Source organism: Anomaloglossus baeobatrachus, chromosome 2 (assembly GCF_048569485.1).
Source record: "Anomaloglossus baeobatrachus isolate aAnoBae1 chromosome 2, aAnoBae1.hap1, whole genome shotgun sequence".
NCBI classification, from domain to species: domain Eukaryota; kingdom Metazoa; phylum Chordata; class Amphibia; order Anura; family Aromobatidae; genus Anomaloglossus; species Anomaloglossus baeobatrachus.
Genome location: NC_134354.1, coordinates 722,350,154 through 722,372,488, shown reverse-complemented (window position 1 = coordinate 722,372,488; position 22,335 = coordinate 722,350,154). Strand labels below are relative to the sequence as shown.

Genomic DNA, 22,335 nt, shown 5'->3' with positions numbered 1-22,335 from the left:
CCCTAGCCTCATTAGCATATGATAAAAAATCTTTAGAAATACATTTTCTAAAGCTCTCTTTATCTACTACTATTATTATTCTACTATTCGGCTACTAGATACAGGGACATTTAGGCAGGGATTAGCAATATGCACCCAGAACTGCTCGTGGTTCTGGGTGCATATTGCACCTGACAGGTTCCCTTTAAATGTATTTTTTTGGGATTTTATATTTGATATGCAAACACTAAAGTACCAAGTATTTATGAAGTGTAATCAAATGACACGTGGTTTTCTAAATATTTAAAAAAAATAAATCTGAAGATTGTGATGTGCATTTGTATTCAGTCCCCGTGAGTCAATACTTTGTAGGACCACCTATCCCCGCAGTTAATGCAGTAAATCTTTTGTGGAATGTCTCTACCAACTTTGCACTTCTAAAAACTGAAATTTTTGCTCATTCTTTTTGCTAGATAGCTCAAGATGGCTTAACCTCAGTGAACGTCTGGAGAGCATCTGTGAACAGCAATTTTCAAGTCTTGCCACGTGTCCACAACATGGCATGTTGAAGAAAGTGCACTAGTTAACTTAGATCAAACTAGAATTTTTGTGGCTAAATTCAAAACCCTGTGTGGGGAAACCAAACACTGCACATCACCCTGAAAACACCATCCACACCGTCGCACATAGTGGTGGAAGCATCACACTGTGGGGAGACTTTTCTTCTGCAGGGACAGGGAAGCTGGTCAAAGTTGATGGGAAGATGGATGGAGCTAAATACAGAGCAATCCGCGGGGAAAAAGTGTTAGGCTATGTGCCCACGCTAGAATGTCCCTGCGGATTTTTTTGCCTGAAAATCCGCGACTTTCGCGGCAAATCCGCACCCACGGATTTGCCGCGGATTTACCGCGGATTTGCCGCGGATTTTGATGCGGATTTTTTTTTTTTTTCCCCATTCAAAGCCAAAAATCCGCACCAAATCTGCAACAAACAATTGACATGCTGCAGATTTTTCCGGATCAAAATCCGCGGCAAATCCGCCGCGGAAAAATCCGCAGCATGGGCACAGCATTTCCAAAATGCCATTGAAATGGCTTGGAAGTGCTGCTGCTGCAGATTTTCGGCAAATCCGCGGTAAATCCGCGGCAAAATCCGCGGTAAATCCGCGGTAAATCCTGTAGCGTGGGCACATAGCCTTAGAGGCTGCAAAAGACCTTCCAGCAGGACAGTGACCCTAAACATACAGCCAGAGCTACAATGGAGGGATTACGTCAAAGCATATACATGTGTGTGAATGGCCCAGTCAGAGTCTAGACCTAAATCCCATTGAGAATCTGTGACAAGACTTGAAAATTGCTGTTCACAGACGTCTCCATCCAATCTTACTGAGCTAGAGCTATTTTGCAAAGAAAAATGGGCAAAAATCATCCTCTATATGTGCAAAGCTGATAGACATCCCCCAAAATACTTAGAGCATTAATTGTAGCAACAGTTGATCCTATATAGTATTGACTCAGGGAGATGAATCCAAATCCACGTCACCATTTTCAGATTTATTTTTTTAAATATTTAGAAAACCATGAATCACTTCCTTTACACTTCACAAATACTTACTACTTAGTGTTGGTATATCACGTAACATCCTTATAAAATAGATTTAAGTTTGTGGGTGAAAAATGTGAAACAGTTCACGGAGTAGGAATACTTTTTCAAATGCATTTTATATGAGCTTGTTGGACATCTCATGCCAAATCTAAAGGTGTTTATGTAGAATTGGGCACCACCTTTTTGTACCTTAAATTGTCCCCAGTTGTCTGGGAAGACTGCATAAGAATTTGATTAAAGGGAATCTGTCACCAAGTTTTTGTCACCTAATCTGAGAGCAGCATAGTGTAGAGACCGAGATCCTCATTCCAGTGATGTGTCACTTACTGGGCTGCTCAGTGTAGTTGTGATAAAATCACTGTTTAATTAGCAGTAGATTATCATTATAGGACTACTTGGTGTGCTGCAGGTAGTACAGCATATTCATGAGCTCTGTATAACTGCTAGATCTGCAGCAGAGAAAACATTGATTTTATCAAAATGACAGCAAACAGCTCCAGTAAGTGACACATCGCTGGAATCAGGGTCTCTGTCTCTATATTATGCTCTTCTCTGATGGGGGAGCAAAAACCTGGTGACAGATTCCCTTGAACTGACAGCATATGTGGACAGAAGTGCATTCAATGTGGTAGAACAGTCCTCAGGCAGCCATTAAAAGGACTCTGTCACCAGGTTTTTGCCACCTAATCTGAGACCAGCATGATGTAGGAAAAGAGACCCTGATTCCAGCGATGTGTCACTTACTGAGCTGTACAGTTTAGCTTTTATAAAAGCATTGTTTAATTAGCAGATGATTACCATTAGAGGACTACTTAGCCTGCTGCCAAGTAGTCCAGCAGCTGCCTTAGCTCATTATAATCCTGCTCTACATTCCAATAACTGCTAGATCTGCAGCAGAGAAAACACTGATTTTATCAAAATGACAATAAGTGATACATCGCTGGAATCAGGGTCTCTGTCTCTATATTATGCTCTTCTCTGATGGGGGAGCAAAAACCTGGTGACAGATTCCCTTGAACTGACAGCATCTGTGGAAAATATGCAAGGAGCGCCACTATATCACACAGATCCACAATATCAGGGTTCAGGAACCTTTTTGGCTGAGAAAGCCATGAACGCCACATATTTTAAAATGTAATTCTTTGAGAGCCACACTCACCAGGGGGATACGGCGGCGGTTGAGCGGCTCAGAAGGTCCCAGGAGGCAGGGTAGGTGATGATGCAGGTACAGAGGAGGTGGGTGGTGTCGCGGCTCAAGAGGGTCAGTGTGCGGATGGTTGTTGATACTGCTGCAGGCTTGTGGGGTGGCATGGCGGTGGGCACCATTGATCTGCCGGCGGGCTTGGAAAAGTGGGTGTCTTGTCCCAGTGTGCACAGTGGAGGGTTGACGATACTGCGAGTTTGTGGGGTGTCATGGCAGCGAGGACCATTGATCTGCCGTCTGGCTGAATTGAATCTCCCGCAGTTGACGAGATCGACTTGAAGAAAATTGTCACGGTGTGTGCGCTGATCAAGACAATGGATTTAAAAAAAAGATGGCCGCGGAGTCCTATCTGCGCACGCGCCGCCTCCGCGGCCATTTTCTTGAAGTCTATCTTGTCAACTGCAGGAGATTCAAAGCAGGCCGCTGTCCGCCGATAGATCCTTTGGTGCTCACCGCGACACCCCATGAGCCCGCAGTATTGCCAACCCTGCGCCACCACTGCCTCCCCGGTAAGCCATATGTGGTTTGTAAGATGCACCCCCATTTTTCCCCCAGTTTTTTTTTTTTTTTTGGGGGGTGGGTCTTACAAACTGGGAAATACAGTATATTTTTTATTATGTGTCTGCGAGCCAGATGCAACCATCAAAAGAGTCACATCTGGCTCGCGAGCTATAGGTTCCCGACCCTTGCACTATATTTTGGTTCAGTTGTTTCTGTAAACACCTGAAATTGTAAACCTAACTGTGTCTTAAAATTGTTGTCTATGTTTCTTCTTCACTGCTCTCAAGATGCTCCATCCCTCCTTTTCTATGTACATGGATTCTTTTTATATGCCGGATATCTCCCTATACCCCAGGTTAGTTTTCTAGCCTCCACCCATAGGTGGACATGGGGTTCTCCCTTCATCATTACACTCTACATAGTTAGATTCTATTACATTTCTATTCTTTTGAGTAAAATATTTTGTAGTATTTTGCGTTTGTTCCTTTTTTTTGTGTGTTTTGGTCCTTGCTTAATAAATAAAGATTCTAATAGAACAGTATTTGGAGTCGGAAGGATATTTTTACTGGAATTTTCGACTAAAGACCTTGTAAACTTTCAAGGAAATGGCTTTTTTTTATTATTGCAACCTCGTAAATGCGTTTAGTCACATCAGAATTTTTTTACCCTGGTTTTAACCGGATTGTAAGCCTGTCTGGCGGGATAATGTATCAGGCGCGTAGTTTCTTATATTCTGTCAGCATTTCATCCCTTACTGGCTCCTTGAGATAAGCTAATGACCTTTTTAAGTATCATTTTCCGTTTCATATGGGAATATGTTTATATTTTTGACTTTTCTATATAATCTATGAATAAAGTGTATTATTTCTATAGGGATTTTTTTTTTTTAATAATTAAATCTTCGGAATGTGTTTTCTATAGGTGAGTCTATAAAATCGTTGATTGCCTCCTCTTCCAGCTTAATTACTGTTTTACCAGTGCAGAATGCAGATTGTGTTTTCTGCAGCTGCGGAAACATCTGTGTAGAAATTAAATTATTACTCAAAAGGCTCATCAACGCCACTGTGAAGGCAGATGAAAGGCCAAAGAAGTGGAAAGATCCCGAGAATTAACCGACGATGATTTCTACTCTGTCGAATAGGGACGTGATATTGCGTCAACCTGATCGTGATGTGCATTTATTATGGGATAGTCGAGTTACAGCTGGAATGTAATTTATTCCGACGGCTTTGACTTTGCAACCTGTTATTTGAAATTATACAATACAATTACATGGCCAAAATTCTATATATACCTCTTCTAAATCAGTCATTTTGGCAAATTTCTTTACCTTAAAGGGACTGTGTCAGCAGATTTCTGCAATGTAATCTGAAGGCAACATGCCATAAGAGTTAAAACAGAAAATTCAGCCCTGGGTGTCTTATCTCAGTCTATTTTTTTTTTGTTTACCTGCAATGTTAGTTTAAGCCTCTTATCTTTATCACTAGAAGGTGGCCCATTCTAAAGGCCCCCTCACACTAAAGGTCCAGTCACACTAAGCAACTTACCAGCGATCCCAACAACGATAGGGATCGCTGGTAAGTTGCTAGGAGGTTGCTGGTGAGCTGTCACACGCGATCCCACCAGCAACCTGACCTGGCAGGGATCGCTGGAGCGTGGCTACACGAGTTGCTGGTGAGCTCACCAGCAACCAGTGACCAGCCCCCAGTCTCCTAGTTACAGCACACATCAGGTTAATTAACCCGATGTGTGCTGCAGCTAAATGTGCACAGAGCAGGGAGCAGCGCACACTGCTTAGTGCTGGCTCCTTGCTCTCCTAGTTACAGCACACATGGGGTTAATTAACCCGATGTGTGCTGCAGCTACATGTGCACAGAGCAGGAGCCGGCACTGACAGTGAGAGCGGAGGAGGCTGGTATCAAAGGTAAATATCGGGTAACCAAGGACAGGGCTTCTTGGTTACCCGATGTTTACATTGGTTACCAGCCTCAGCAGAAGCTGGCTCCCTGCTCACTGCACATTAGTTGTTGCTGTCTCGCTGTCACACACAGCGATCTGTGCTTCACAGCGGGACAGCAACAACTAAAAAATGGCCCAGGACATTCAGCAACAACCAACGACCTCACAGCAGGGGCCAGGTTGTTGCTGGATGTCACACACAGCAACATCGCTAGCAACGTCACAAAAGTTGTTCGTTACCAGCGATGTTGCTAGCGATGTTGCTTAGTGTGACGGGGCCTTAAGCAACATCGCTAGCAACATCGCTGCTAACGAACAACTTTTGTGACGTTGCTAGCGATGTTGCTGTGTGTGACATCCAGCAACAACCTGGCCCCTGCTGTGAGGTCGTTGGTTGTTGCTGAATGTCCTGGGCCATTTTTTAGTTGTTGCTGTCCCGCTGTGAAGCACAGATCGCTGTGTGTGACAGCGAGACAGCAACAACTAAATGTGCAGGCAGCAGGAGCCGGCTTCTGCGGAGGCTGGTAACCACAGTAAACATCGGGTAACCAAGAAGCCCTGTCCTTGGTTACCCGATATTTACCTTTGTTACCAGCCTCCGCCGCTCTCACTGTCAGTGCCGGCTCCTGCTCTGTGCACATGTAGCTGCAGGACACATCGGGTTAATTAACCCGATGTGTGCTGTAACTAGGAGAGCAGGGAACCAGCGCTAAGCATTGTGCGCTGCTCCCTGCTCTGTGCACATGTAGCTGCAGCACACATCGGGTAATTAACCCGATGTGTGCTGTAGCTAGGAAAGCAAGGAGCCAGCGCTAAGCATTGTGCGGTGCTCCCTGCTCTGTGCACATTTAGCTGCAGCACACATCGGGTAATTAACCCGATGTGTGCTGTAACTAGGAGAGCAGGGAGCCAGCGCTAAGCGGTGTGCGCTGCTCCCTGCTCTTTGCACGTGTAGCTGCGTGCACTGGTAACCAAGGTAAATATCGGGTTGGTTACCCGATATTTACCTTAGTTACCAAGCGCAGCATCTTCCACGCGGCGCTGCTGGCTGGGGGCTGGGACACTGGTTGCTGGTGAGCTCACCAGCAACTCGTGTAGCCACGCTCCAGCGATCCCTGCCAGGTCAGGTTGCTGGTGGGATCGCTGGAGCGTCGCAGTGTGACATCTCACCAGCAACCTCCTAGCAACTTACCAGCGATCCCTATCAGGTTTGATCGTTGTTGGGATCGCTGGTAAGTTGTTTAGTGTGACTGGGCCTTAACTATTGGGTAGTCTAGAATGTGTATGTAGGTTAGCAGATTGAATAATAAGGTAATGAATGGACTAGATGGGTTAGATTTAATTTAGTATTATAATTGTTTATTGGTTTTAAAATGACAAATAACGGAACAGTTTTAATAGATGAGTCTAATGTTTAATGATGTCCATGGCTTGTAATGAAAGAAGGCCATGAACAGTGTAAAGTTAAGTAAAAATATGCTGATGCTGTGATGTGGCCCAATGCTGGTATGTGCCCCCATCCTGCGGAGTAATTTGTGCAGGGGCCGGAGTGCGGGGTGGGTGGAGCCGAGCGGGGCCATGGCGCTGAGGACATCAGTGTCGGGGACTTCATGGCTGGGGACAGGTGATTATCCAGGTGTGTGTGTGTGTGTGTTCGGGCGCTTTCACACTTGCGTTCAGTGCAATCCACCGCTATGGAGAATAGCGCAGTCCGTTAACGCACTGCGCTATTCTCCATGGACTTGTATTGACTACGCACTGTATTGCAAGTGTCTGCTGGAGGACACTGCGTCGGTATTTTGATGCAGCGTCGGGCGGAGGGAACGCTGCATGTAGCATTTTTTGAGTTGTTAAAATATCGCACCTTGACGGATTCCGTTAGAATCCGCCAAGGTGTCTAATGATTCTCTATGGGGGCAGATTCCACCGCAATGCACTGAGCGGTGGAATCTGCTGACAGATCCAGTCACGTTCTACTGCGCATGCTCAGCATGTCCAGCAGAACGATCTAAAATGTTTAAAATCACTCCTGGTCTCCAACCCCCCTCCCCTCCCATGTCTCCACCCTCCCATCTCCCCACCCGCCCCCCCTCTCTCCACCCCCTACCCCCTCTCTCCCCCCTCTTCTCGCCCCCCTGCACCCCTCTCCCCCCTCCTCTCGCCCCCCCCTGCTCCCCTCTCCCCCTCTGCTCCCCCCCCCCGCATAGTAGAGGTTATTTATGTTTTATTAACTTAAAAGCTGTTGTTTTAGAGTGCCAACCGTGCCTACAATGTGCCAGCTGTCTGTTTTCTTCACACTGCTTACCCCATACTATCTTCTACTGGAAACAGCTGCTATAAACCGTCTGCGGAGATATGTATGTTTCATTGACACCAAAGCTGAAATGAAACCTTTCTCTTAACTGTAAATCAGGAATCATAGAAACGCCAAAAAGATTCTCCAATAAAATGCTCACCTTCTTTTTTTTTTTTTTTTTTTATATATATATATATATATCAACCATATATAACCAAAGTGTCGTGCCCACTGTCTTACACCCTCCCTCTGGTGTCTCCATTTATTATCAGCGTCGCTCTGGTCGGTCTCCAGCAGTTTGTGACTTGCTGGCTGCTCCATTGTTTCATACAGCGCGCCAGAGGTCATAACTCAGCACAAGTCTATGAGAGCATCTTTCTCCCCTCTTTCTGGCTCTCATAGACTTGAGCCCTTGTAACCTTGTAACGTAACTCCTGACTTCCAACAAGTCAGTAGTTACCAGCACAAAATGGCAGCTGACTGGCACGGCGTCAGGAAAAGGAAAAGACACTGGAGGGTGAGTTGAAGAATGAGGCCAGGGACCTTAGGTTAAAAGCATAAATTTGTGTATTTTGCAGAGAGAAATAAGTATTTGATCCTCTGGCAAACAAGATTTAATACTTGGTGGCAAAACCCTTGTTGGCAGCCCAGCAGTCAGATGCTTTTTGTAGTTGATGATGAGGTTTGCGCACATTCCAGGAGGAATTTTGGTCCACTCCTCTTTGCAGATCATCTCTAAATCATTAAGATTTGAGGCTGTCACTTGGCAACTCCGAGCTTCAGCTCCCTCCATATGTTTTCTATGGAATTAAGGTCTGGAGACTGGCTAGGCCACTCCATGACCTTAAAGTGCTTCTTTTTGAGCCACTCATTTGTTTCCTTGGCTGTATGTTTTGGGTCATTGTCATGCTGGAAGATCCAGCCATGACCAATTTTTAATGTCCTGGTTGAGGGAAGGAGGTTGTCACTCAGGATTTTATGGTACATGACTCCATTCGTTGTCCCATTGATGCAGTGAAGTAGTCCTGTGCCTTTAGAGAAACACCCCCAAAACATAATGTTTCCACCTCCATGCTTGACAGTGGGGACGGTGTTCTTTGGGTCATCGTCAACATTTCTCTTCCTCCAAACATGGTGAGATGAGTTAAGGCCAAAGAGTTCAATTTTTGTCACATCTGGCCACGGCGCCTTCTCCCAATCACTCTCAGAATCATCCAGGTGTTCATTGGCAAACTTCAGATGGGCCTGCTGCACATGTGAGTTCTTTAGCAGTGGGACTTTGCGGGCACTGCAGAATTTTAACCCATTATGGCGTAATGTGTTACCAATAGTTTTCTTGGTGACAGTGTTTCCAGCTGTCTTGAGATAATTTAACAAGTTCCCCCTGTGTAGTTTTAGGCTGATCTCTCATCTTCCTCATGATCCTTGATACACCACGAGGTGAGATTTTGCATAGAGCCCCATATTGACGTCGCTTTGTTTTTCTTCTTTTTTTTTTTTACTATTGCACCAACAGTGATCTCCTTCTCAGCCAGCGTCTTCCTTATGGTTTTGTCGCCCATTCCAGCCTTGTGCAGGTCGATGATCTTGTCCCTGACATCCTTAGAAAGCTCTTTGGTCTTGCCCATGTTGTAGAGGTTAGAGTCTCACTGATTAATTCAGTCTGTGGACAGGAGTCTGTTATCCAGGTGACAATTTAAGACATCGGTCTGTAATGCAGGTAACGAGTTGATTAGGAGCGTGTGAGTGTCTGTAGGAGCCAGAACCCTTAATGGTTGGTAGGGGATCAAATACTTATTTCTCTCTGCAAAATGCAAATAAATTTATATAATGTATACAATGTGATTTTCTGGATTTTATTTTGGATATTCTATCTCTCAATGGTAAATTAACCTACCCTTAAAATTATAGACTGTTCATGTCTTTGTCAATGGGCAAACGTACAAAATCAGCAAGGGATCAAATAATTATTTCCTTCTCTGTACTACACATGGAAGGAGATGATTTAACCTATTTCATATAGTATAGGCGCTCACGGGACCCATACCTCTTATATAGGATGGTGTTTCTAATGCTGGGAATCATACTGTACATAGCCTAATAAACCGAAGAAATGCAAATATTTTTTTCAGTACTATAATTGTGTTGTATGGAAAGACCGGGAGTAATTAAAACCCTAAAATACGTTCTGTAATATGAGGAGAGGAAAAATAATGGTAATTTTTTTTTTTTTATTTTACACGATAATTCTGCCTGGCAGCATTTAAATGAAGGTGCAACATGCGGCTGGGCAAAATAATGAGCATCGAAACCTGGTGCAGCTTTTATAGACCGATATCTTGGTACGTCTGTATCACTCTTTTTTATACGCAGGCTTCTTGGCGTGGTGATTAGACCATGTCTCCAACATCCCTGAAAAGGCACAACTCTGATGTACAATACCCACTAAATATCGGGGCACTATAACCCATAAAAGTTGAAAGAAAACATAAAAACATTATTAAATAAATAAATGTAAAATATTCAGAGCTATGCTCTAATAAAGAAGGTTCTTTTCTCTGGAATCTACAGTGTTCCAAGGTAGTAAGGAAAGCGTGAGCGAGAATATTACACAGGACTAACACAATTCTTCCTAACATTTTATTATCTAAACGGCAATAGGTCTGTATAATAATCTGCACTAGTATTATACAAATTATACCGTATGTGCATAATGCGCCTAATATCCTTTTTTAATGTGCTGCTTCTGTGGCAAATGACGGCACCACGTGTAAATGTATCAAATGGATTTCTGTACTAGTATAATTAAGGCGAAGTATCAATAATCTCATTGTTCAGCTGTTGTACCGTACATTTATTAGAAACAAATGTATAGATGTCTCAAATTTCTCAACGCGTTTCACTCACTGAATTTACACTGGGCCCATGAGGAGGCTAAAGTTTAAAGGGAACCTGTCAGGTGTAATATGCACCCAGTACCACGAGCAGTTCTGGGTGTATATTGCTAACCCTGCCTAACCGTCCCTGTATACACTAAAATAGTTAGAGATCTTTAGAAAAGGTATTTCTAAAGATCCTTTATGATATGCTAATGAGGCCAGGGACTAGTGCCAAGGGCATTAACACTAGAAGTCCCAGAGAGGGGTCATTTAACATTTCTACCTTTGGAACCCTGAGACGAGTCGAATGACCTGAAGGATTTTAGCTAACATCTTATAATCACCGTCTCTTGTTCTGTAATTAAGGCCATTACTGTCGCACCACAGGAGGTTGTTGTTTTCCATTGAGGTTAGTCATTTAGTTTCTAGTTAGTTCTATTAAGTTCTATTCAGTTCATTTGACCCTCTTTCGGGACTTCAGGGGGGAGCTCGAAATTTCTGGGACTTCTAATGTTAATTCCTGCCCTCATGCTGCCCTCTAAGCATGGTCGCACCCAGGTGCGGGCTAACTTGCTTATTCAATGCTCATGGCCCAGCGTCATCATCAGTAGTGACGCGTGTACCTGTATCCATTGCTCCGTCTCAAAACACCAGGCTTAGGGTCAGTGCGCATGGTTCAGAAGTCCCTGCACTTCCGGTGATGCACACTAGATTTCTCTGAAGCCGGGACGCATACACCCGGTTTCATAGTGTGCATGACCTGAAGTGCGAGGATTTCTGATCATGTGCACTGAACTGAAGCCCAGCGTCTGCGGAGGTGACAAAGGACACAGTTACATGCATCACTGCTAATGATGACGCTGGGCCATGGGCATTGAATAGCCTGTTAGTATGCCCCTGTTGGCGTGCTAACATGCTTAGTGGGCGCAATGAGCACAGGAGCTAACACCCTTGCGACTAGTCCCTGGCCCCATTAGCATGTCATAAAAAATATTCAGAAATACTTTTTCTAAAGATCCCTTTATCTATGCTAGTGTATACAGGGACAGTTAGGTAGGGATTAGCTATATACTCCCAGATCTGCTCGTGGTCCTGGGTGCATACAGGACCTGACAGGTTCCCTTTAAGGCGTGCAGAGCAGTCAATAAAAACACCGAGGTGCAGTGACTGCACTAATCCCTATGATTGCACATTAGTAATTATGCATGACAAACTGCAAGTTCACAGGCTTAGCCAGAACACAGTAAAATAAAGTGCAAACAAATCTAAGTCAGAGTCCAAATAGAGGACCCATGATTTCTCTAACATCTGTATCATGGTAGGTAATGGCAACTTTCAGGTGTCGTTTCACACATCCGGCTTTTCGCCAAATTGCCGGATCCTGCGCACTCCAGTACAGTGTGATACAGTACAATGGCAGCGTGACACGCTCCGGTCACATGCTGTCATGTGACCGGAGCATGTGACGCGGAAGTTGCTGCACTGCCTTTGTACTGTATCACACTGTACTGGAATGCCCCGGAACCAGCAATCTGGCGAAAAGCCGGATGTGTGAAACGGCCCTAAACGTTGAAGGGAACACTGTGGAGGGTATTTTTTCACTGGAGGTGAACTTTAAGGAGCTGTTACCTTGTTATTAGAATGCAATCTTTTAAAGAAAATGAAGAAGCATTCATACAAGCTCAAACGTTTCTGTATACTTTGGGAGTTTAGAGGTGCACTGTTAAAGGGAATTCGTCAGAAGGATCAAGCCTTGTAACCCATGTATATTGACATGCAGGTCAATGAAGGCTAAACTGATAGCTTGATATGTGCAATCCAATGTCAGTTATGTTCTTTCCTAATATATATATGGGCTGTTAATCTATGGGTTGGATGAGGGAGAAGATGTAGGATTGAGCAGAACTGTGGATGGCATTGTGGGTGAGAGTGATAAGTTTAAGTTTATATTGTGCTTTTGTACTGAATGGGCAACCAGTGCAATGACTGGCACAGGGTAGAGGCATCAGTGTAACGGTTGGAGAGGAATGTGATCCTGGCTGCTGCACTCTGAATAGGAGAGGGTAGAGTTGAGAGAGAAGGAGACCGTGCTCTAGTCTAGGCATTTGTAATCACACACAGCTCATCAGGGAAACCAGTTAGGACTGCAGACTGTCTGTTTTTATATGTCTCACACTGAGTGGCCTGCTCTGAGTTATTGTGGGGGCATGTTCTTCTTTCATTAGTAACACAGCAAAAACAGGGCGACATTATTTACCTGCCCATATCACAGACACTATTGCTCTAGCAAGATGCAGGATTCCCCCTTGATAGAGGCAAATGCAACACAGATGCAACATACTGATGAGACAGCCACTCGCAACCTACCAATTTACAGAGGGGGTGATTGATTACTACTAAAATTGCACATGCAAGTCACACACGTGTGATCCCAATATATTAAAATTCATGGACTTTTGATTAGGGATGTGCGGATTCGTGGAAGTTTGGTTCTTTGGTTTCAGCCGAACTAAATTTCGGTTTGGTACCCGGACTTAACCTGAACCCCATTGGAAGTCACCAATTGGGCAGTTCGGGTCGCTGCCCACATGCAGCCAGCCGTAAACAGATCACATCCGTAGGCGGGGTTTTTCCATAGTTTGTTTTTTTAGTGCGGGGAGTGTGCACCCTATCTCGGATATTTCTGCTGTTACCCCCAGTGTAAACCGTTCAAATACTACAAGTGGCTCACGCTCGGCCGAGCAACGAGCGTACCCGAGCACAGCGATGCACGTGAGAGTGGTCAGCATGCGTAAAGCACCCAAATTCTGTATGTTGGTAAAGTCTTTGTTCGCTCCGAGCAAAGTGTTCGCTCATCTCTACTTTCCATTCCTTATCCATTTATGATGCATAATTGGACTTTCAACATGAACTGTGTTCTCCTATAGTATTATGAACATTATTGTAAGGAATTATTTCCTTTGGATTTCCCATTAAATGTAATATATTAGCAAAGAATTATGATACCATTAAGTTTTTTTATTATATTGTATTCAAATGCCTGGTGTATAGTGTCCGGCTAAGGCTTTGTTCACGTACTGCATCTTTTCTTAATTACAAAGATGCAGTGTTTTTGGCCCCCAAAAAATGCACCTGCGGCAAAAATGCATGCATTTTTTTACGCGTTTTTACCGCATTTTGCCCAAAGTGGTTTTTAAGCCAAATCTATTGACTAGAAGAGCTCAAAAACCCTAGAAAAACACACAAATATTGACCTGCTGCATCTTCATAAATGCAGCCAAAGATGCACAGTTTGGGCAGCAAAATAGAAATCTCATAGACTTTGCTGGGGGAAGGAAATGCATGAATTTAGGTGCATCTTTGTGGCACCAAAATGCAGTGAAAAAAATGCAGTGCGTGAACATAGCCTTACAGCCATTTACTGACACCCATACTAATAGATCAGAATCTATATATATAATTGCCTTATTCTGTCTGTCTGTCTTGCTCCAAAATGACGTCATTACAGTGACAACCGTCGCATTGGCTGCTCGGCCCGGCCCTGCCCCCCGCACACTTTGCCAGCTCGGCCACGCCCCCGCACACTTTGCCAGCTCGGCCACACCACCCGCACACACTGTGCCCGGCTCGGCCACGCCCCCCGCACACACTGTGCCCGGCTCGGCCACGCTCCCCGCACACACTGTGCCCGGCTCGGCCACGCCCCCCGCACACACTGTGCCCGGCTCGGCCACGCCCCCCGCACACACTGTGCCCGGCTCGGCCACGCCCCCCGCACACACTGTGCCCGGCTCGGCCACGCCCCCCGCACACTGTGCCCGGCTCGGCCACGCCCCCCGCACACTGTGCCTGGCTCGGCCACGCCCCCCGCACACTGTGCCTGGCTCGGCCACGCCCCCCGCACACTGTGCCCGGCTCGGCCACGCCCCCCGCACACTGTGCCCGGCTCGGCCACGCCCCCCGCACACTGTGCCCGGCTCGGCCACGCCCCCCGCACACTGTGCCCGGCTCGGCCACGCCCCCCGCACACTGTGCCCGGCTCGGCCACGCCCCCCGCACACTGTGCCCGGCTCGGCCACGCCCCCCGCACACTGTGCCCGGCTCGGCCACGCTCCCCGCACACTGTGCCCGGCTCGGCCACGCCCCCCGCACACTGTGCCCGGCTCGGCCACGCCCCCCGCACACTGTGCCCGCTCGGCCACGCCCCCCGCACACTGTGCCCGCTCGGCCACGCCCCCCACACACTGTGCCCGCTTGACCATGCCCCCTGCACACTTTGCCTGCTCGGCCACGGCACACTGTTTACCCCCTTAAGAAACATACAAGTTGCGTGTTCAGATTTTTTTATTGATCAAAAAATTTTTTTGGGATAGATGATACATGTATTTGTCCAAACACATCGACGTTTCGGCCTTTGGACCTTCGTCAGACTGGACTATTATCTGGAAAAGGTGTAATAGGCTGTGTTTCTCCTCAGGGAATGCAAACCTTTATTTTGTATATTGCCGTGATGTCTAGCAGACAGCCAGGCAGGGTGAAAATTCTGAGAATGGATTATATTTTCACATCTCCTTTTATCATATAATCTTATAGGAGTAAGTGGTCATGTCAAAAGGCACCAAATGTGGTGTAACTACAGTAGTATGGTTCCTCTGGCAGAACCGGGTATTGGGTATGGACCAAATGGAGCTGCTGTGGAGTGTGCCTGATACTGCAGGGATCACTCGGGCGCGCTCCACATTTTAACATGACCACTTACTCCTGTAAGATTATATGATAAAAGATGATGTGAAAATATGATCCATTCTCAGAATTTTCACCCTGCCTGGCTGTCTGCTAGACATCACGGCAATATACAAAATAAAGGTTTGCATTCCCTGACTAGAAACATACTGCATATTACACCTTTTCCAGATAATAGTCCAGTCTGACGAAGGCCCAAAGGCCGAAACGTCGCTTTGTTTGGACAAATACATGTATCATCTATCCAAAAATTTTTTTTTGATCAATAAAAAAATCTGAACTTGCAACTTATATGTTTTTTAAGTGGGTAAACATTGTGCCGGAGTTCTCTCGTGAATTTTCATACTAATAGATCAGGCATTTGCCCAGCACAATAAAAGTGCACCCCACAAGACTGGAACCCTAGTTTATAAGGCGAACATAGATGGGCTTGGCTGCGTCCTATGTAAAATAAAAGATAAAGTGCAAAAAAAAAAAAAAATAAATATTTGTAATAAATATGAGACGTATTGGTTGATATTTTGGCCAACATATGCAAGCTCACAACCCACGCCAAGGGTCCTCACAGTCTTGTGAGTCTGTGTACCCTGCCAAAAAATGAAATATTGTAAACTATTGTTTAACACTTAATAATGACATTATGAAGGATAAGAAAAAAAATCTATAAAAGCGTGCGTAAAATACAGCATATGATAATGATGGATCCACTAATTAGTAGGAAATTGGCAGAGTTTAAGAAGTTATAATTCTGAATATTCTATATTTTTAATTAAAACTGATATTCGTCCTTAAATAAAATCAAGAAAATGTGGTTTTTAAGTATAATGTTTAATTTATTTCATGTTTTTTCTTTTTCTTCTTTTCATTCTAACAGATGTTTTTGGCATCGCTTTGGCACACAGCCCCGAGGAGAGCGCACATCCACCCCAGGTAAAGTGTCATTCTTGTCCTACACCCGACATACTTCGCTTTTATCAACATCCTTGTATCAGGTCACATTGTTGCTTTATTTCATTTTACAGGGTCAATTCCGTATTTTGATTTTTGCCTTTAAAGAGATTTGTTTTCCTTTTTTCGGCATTGAGGTGAAGAATCCAGGAACTTTACATTTTCTTTCTCCTGGAAATAGGAAAAATAACAACTGGCTGTCAAACAATCTCTCTATATATTATAATTGTATAAGTTGCTTTAATTCCCTCTGGTCAAATAGGTACAAAATCAGATTGAAATTTCTTGTATGAATCAAATAACCGTAGCGCAGTGATACAGCGCCACAATTCACAATGGAGCAGGTCACTCTATTATCAGATTCCCTACAGCGATTTACTTGGTGATGTATATCTTGGATTAATATGATCCCGAAAGCGTCTCACTATTTTTGTTGAGCTAAAAATTCTTTTTCAGAATAACACCTAAAATACCAAATGAAATCCGGAATCTTACGAAGAAACCTTGCAATAACAATGTGATTTCTTTGGTCTGAAAAACCTAACAAAAAGCTATATAATGTAAACTCCTAAATGGCTAGACTTTTGTAACACAACATTTACTTAAAGGGGTTGTCCACTACTTTTACATTGCCTATCCTTAGGATAGGTCATCAATGTCTGATTGGTCGGGGTCCAACACTCAGCACCCCCACTGATCAACTATTCTCAGTCCCGGCGGCAGCAGTAGGTGGTTGGAAATGCTCTATTCCGGAGCTGCTCCATTTTGCACATACGCCTTCTATTCAGATCATTAGGAGGTGGATGTGCAGTACCCGGTCGTGGCCTCTATCAGAAGACTGGGCAGCTCTGGAACTGAGCATTTCCAGCTTCCTTCTGCCGCCGTCGGGATCGAAGACAGCTGATCGGTGGGGGTGCCGGGTGTCGGACCCCGGCCGATCAGACATTGATGACCTATCAAGGATAGGCCATCAATGTAAAAGTAGGGGGCAACCTCTTTAATATTGATATAAAATGCATAGATAGCCGTTATTGGACGTAAAAAAACCAACATACATTGACGTGAATAGGCACAGTGTTAAGTCACAAATTACTACCTACAATACTTAGCCAACACTAGCGCCAATGGTGCTCGTATTGAGTTTACTTTGTATTTGTGCACTTCTTTGCAAACGTTTCAGTCCTCTTGCCTAAAGGAGATGTCCTGTGTCTCTTATCGAGGCCTCAGATGCAGTCAGCCGATCTACTTGTTGATGTGTTTGTCCCTTCACGTCCTGACCCGGTCAGCACTGATTGGATCATATAGAGAAACTCCCTTTTTATACAAGTGACTTAGGAACGCCAAGTTGTTACTTCCATGCAGTTCCAGGAAGAACATCAGAGGAATAAAACAATGCAGAGATTTAACTGGTTCCCGCCAGCAACAAAACTTGTGCGATCCCAATCTAGTTCTGCCACATGCTCTTTTGTTCTGGTGAGCTCGCCATTATCATCAGTGCAACCGCAAGATCGGTGTCTGCTGTATCACAGCTGCGTCAAGCGGACAGACAGAACTCCTACACAATAAAGTATAACCCCTTCACGACCGGCCGATTTTTCGCTTTCCGTTTTTTTTTTCGCCATTTTTATATTAAGAGACGTAACTTTTTTATTTTTCAGTCAATATGGTCCTGTGAGAGCTCATTTTTTGCGGAACGAGCTGTACTTTTCAATGAAACCATAGGTTTTACCATATAGTGTACTGAAAAATGGCAAAAAAATTCCAAATGCAGAAAAATTGCAAAAAAAAGTGCGATAGCACTATTGTTTTTGAGATATTTTATTCACTGTGTTCACTGTATGGTAAAACTGATGTATCTATGTGATGCCTCAGGTCAGTGCAAGTTCGTAGACACCAAACATGTATAGGTTTACTTTTATATAAGGGGTTAAAAAAAATTCTGAAGTTTGTCTGAAAAAAGTGGCGCACGTTTTACGCCATATTCCGTGACCCGTAGCGTTCTCACTTTTCGGGATTTATGGCTCAGTGACGGCTTATCAAGCTGACGTTTTTAACTGTACCATTTTTGTGCAGATGCTACGTTTTGATCGTTTGTTATTGCATTTTGCGCAAAAGTTGTGGCGACAAAAAAACGTCATTTTGGCATTTGGAATTTTTTTGCCGCTACACCGTTTACTGATCAGATTAATTGATTTTATATCTTGATAGATCGGGCGTTTCTGAACGCGGTGATACCAAATGTGTGTATTTTTTTATTTTTTTAACCCTTTAATTTTCAATGGGGCGAAAGGGGGGTGATTTGAACTTTTATGTTTTTTGTTTTTTTTTTTAAATTTTTTAAAACTTTTTTTTACTTTTTTTTTTATTTTACTAGTCCCCCTAGGGGGCTATTGCGATCAAAAGTCCGATTGCTCTGCACTATCTGCTGATCACAGCTACACAGCTGTAAACAGCAGATACGTGCACTTTCTGCTTCCCTGGCCTCCGTGGAAAGCGAAAGTGAAAGTAGTTCATGTCTAGCACAGGAGTCATCACATGACCCTATGCTACCATGACAACCATCAGAAGTCACGTGATCATGTCACGTGACTTCCGGTATCGGGCGGTAAGTAAAACTTTACCGCGATCGCGTTTATAATGGCGCTGTCACATATTGACAGCGCCATTTCAGGGGTTAAACGGCACGAGCAGATAACGATTCTGCTCGTGCCTAGCAGGCACACATCTCAGCTGTGAAAATCAGCTGAGATGTGCGCCGATCTCAGCATGCTGCTGCCAGGAGACCGCGGGCAGTAATGTTATGACCGCTAGGACGTAATTTTACTGCCCGCTGTCGTTAAGGGGATAAACTGTTAAAAAAAAAAAAAAAACAACAAATTATTTTGAATGTGCAACTTGAAAACCAAAAAGTTCACATCGTAATTTCCCAGAAAATTGAATAAAAAGCAATGCCTAAAAAATACTCCCATTTTTTTTTTTTGTTATAGTGTTTACTGTCAGGGTAAAACCCAATACAATTTATTCTGTGCTAGTAAAACACCTTCTGCTGCTCTGATGGTTTCACTGACTTTTGTTGTCTTGCAGTTATGACATTTTAATTGACCTTTACAGCCAAGCACTGGTCCCATTGAGAATAGTGGTTGGCTGCAGTGGTCACCTAAAGGTAGTTGGGAATCTTATAAATGCAAAACCAGCAAATTCAGAGGAGCAATGGATCTTCATTGATGGGGGATGTGTGGGGGGGGGTCTTCCTGTTAAGTATAAGCTAAAAATGACCTTTTTTTTTTTTCTTGTATATTTGCATTACAAAAAAACCTCCAAAAGATATATATTACATTATTATTTGTACCCCAAAGCAGAGCTAAAACTAATACAATTTGGCCCACATAAAAACAAAGCCTCATCCAGCTAAGACAATGAAAAAACCTATGGCTGCTGCAAAAATGAGAGGCCTTAAATTAAGACCCTTTCTGGCCTGGTCACCAAATGTTTAACCTAGTCGCCCACTACTTTAAAGGGTGCTTTACACGCTGCGACTTCGCTAACGATATATCGTCGGGGTCACGGTGGTTGTGACGCACATCCGGCGTCGTTAGCGACATCGCAGCATGTGACAGCTAGGAGCGACGAGCAACGATCGGAAAAACGTCAAAAAACGTTGATCATTGCCACATCGCTTCTTTTCCAAATGTCATTGCTGTTGCATGCCGCTGGTTGTTCCTCGTTCCTGCGGCATCACACATCGCTATGTGTGACACCGCAGGAATGACGACCATCTCCTTACCTGCGTCCACCGGCAATGAGGAAGCAAGGAGGTGTGCGGGATGTTACGTCCCGCTCATCTCCGCCCCTCCGCTTCTATTGGGCGGCCGCTTAGTGAGGCCGCTGTGACGCCGCATGGACCGCCCCCTTGAAGGAGGGATTGTTCTGCGGTCACAGCGACGTCACTGACCAGGTATGTGTGTGTGACGCTGCTGTAGCAATAATGTTCACTACAGCAGCGATCACCACATGTCGCACGTACGACGGGGGCAGGTGCTATCGCACTCGACATCGCTCGCAATCGCTAGCGATGTCGCAGCATGTAAAGCATCCTTAAGACCAGAGGTTCCAGAATTATTTTTAGTGCAAAGTTGGTATTTATTACAGCAGACTTCATAGAAGAATTGATAGGGCCCCTAAACATCATGGGCCACAGTAAATCTGGTCAGTGGGTGAGGCCCTTGATAGATGCAGATGAGCCCCTATTTAATCTTTATTGGCGTCTTTATAGAAGATTTTAATATAAAACCCTCCAAGCAATAACAGATTTCCTTGAGCGTGAATTGTTAATGTAGAATTTATACGTTTTGTGCATGAGTGCTTGTTTCTAGTGGAGAAATGTTAAGTTTAGAAATACAAGGGAATGTGTCCTTTATGTAATAGCGTAAAGTTTTATATCTACAGCCTTGACTAGCTCAAGGTACAAGTGACAGCCGTGTGGCTCAGCCTATAAATAATGGCCATCACAGTGCCAAGATGGAGGACAACGTACCTCTGAATGGGAAAAGCAGAATCCCATCCCTGATAAGTGGCAAGAAATGGAAAATGTTCATGTTTATGAGCCAATAAAATTCTTGTTTATTTTTTCAGACTAACAATATTGCATTAATATATCCTCAGGTCCCTTTGATGTGTCAGTATAAAAACACATACGTGTGGCACAGTCCATTTTGACTGGTTATTTTTATCACCCATCCGTGTGCAAGTTTTTAAAAAGGTCTTTGGGGTGTCTTTGGGGTGTCTTTGGGGTGTCTTTGGAGTGTCTTTGGAGTGTCTTTGGGGTGTCTTTGGGGTGTCTTTGGGGTGTCTTTGGCTATGTGCCCACGTAGCGTATTTTCATGCAGTTACGCTGCATTCTGCACCGCAGCATAACTGCATGCGTCCTGCGTCCCCAGCACAATCTATGAAGATTTTTCCTAATCCATGCCCACGTGGCGTATTAGAACTCAGCACTTCGGCTACTGCCAAATTGCTGCGTTCTAAAAAGCAACATGTCACTTCTTTCATGCGCTTTGCATGCAGCTCCCACTCTGTCTATAGGAAGAGGCTGCATCCAGAGCGCGTGAAATCGGCTTTTCAGTACGCACTGTATTTGAAGCGCACGTGTGCTGTTCAAATCGCTGCAGAAATTTCTGCAGGGACAGAATGCAATGTGGGCACATAGCCTTTGGTGCGCCTTTGGGTGCGTCTTCCTTTTTTTCCGGTATGGGTATAAAAAAATAAAATTTCAAAGTTTCTCCTATTTTTTCAAACATTTTGAAACGTTGAAAATGTATTGGGCATCGATCAAACACCTGTTGTGACTTTTGCCATTAAAAGGGGTTGTCCACTACTTGGGCAACCTTTTCCTATTTGCCATGTTCAGCCCCCATAAAAATAACAAAGCCTATACTCCTCACCGGAGCAGTTTTAGCGTTGTCGAAACTCACTTCCCTGGGGTCTTCGAGACATTGTTATGACACATAATTCCTGTAACCAATCAGTTTCCTTCTCTCCACCTTTGTACGCAGTTAAGTAATTGGCAGCCGCAGTGCTCACTTCCTATCAGTAAGTGCCCACCAAAAGCGGTGTGCTGCTGGTTGGTGTAGTTGGCTTTAGATGCCTCGAAGTCGCGGAGGTTCTAATCTCTGGCGAGCCAGCGGAAGAGCGAGACTCTTGCACTATCTTGTGTCTTTGCTGGGAATGTACAGTATGCTGTGATACTATCACCCTGTGTTGTCTGAGTAGTGTTCTGACCATGGAGGAGCGCGGGTGTTCAGTTGGATGATCCCTGGGCCGTGCAGTCTTTCTAAACAGTTAAGACTATGGACGAGACCACCCCCTGACCCTCGAGTCTCCACAACATCTATGTGCATTTATGGAGAGGACTTCAGACATAACAGATGTGATTATTGTGGTCTCTATAATGTGAGAGTACAGATTAGTGACTACCAGCTTATCATCTGTTTTCTGGATACTGTTCTTCCTGCTACCTATTAACTTGTAGCATTTCCGAAAATCCTTCTTTTATGTTGTTTTTATTGGAAAAGCCTAATGCAATGTGTTCTAACACAACACTTTTCCCTTGGTCTTGAGAAGCTCACTCCAGCGGTGTTGTTTTAGCTCTGGAGTGGTGCTTTTAACCTAAGCCCTTCCCTGGTATTATACTCACCCTCTAGTGTTTTTGTTTTTTTCAGCGT

At 44.4% G+C, this 22,335-nt stretch overlaps 1 protein-coding gene across 2 annotated transcripts in view; it reads left to right on the top strand.

Annotated features, from left to right (window-relative positions):
* B3GLCT (beta 3-glucosyltransferase) overlaps window positions 1-22,335 on the top strand; it is a 571,051-nt gene that overhangs the window by 180,083 nt on the left and 368,633 nt on the right. For both annotated transcript variants that reach the window (XM_075337354.1, XM_075337355.1), the window contains exon 2: window positions 16,041-16,096. In XM_075337354.1, the coding sequence (XP_075193469.1) occupies window positions 16,041-16,096 (56 nt within the window). The remainder of the gene's footprint in view (window positions 1-16,040; window positions 16,097-22,335) is intronic.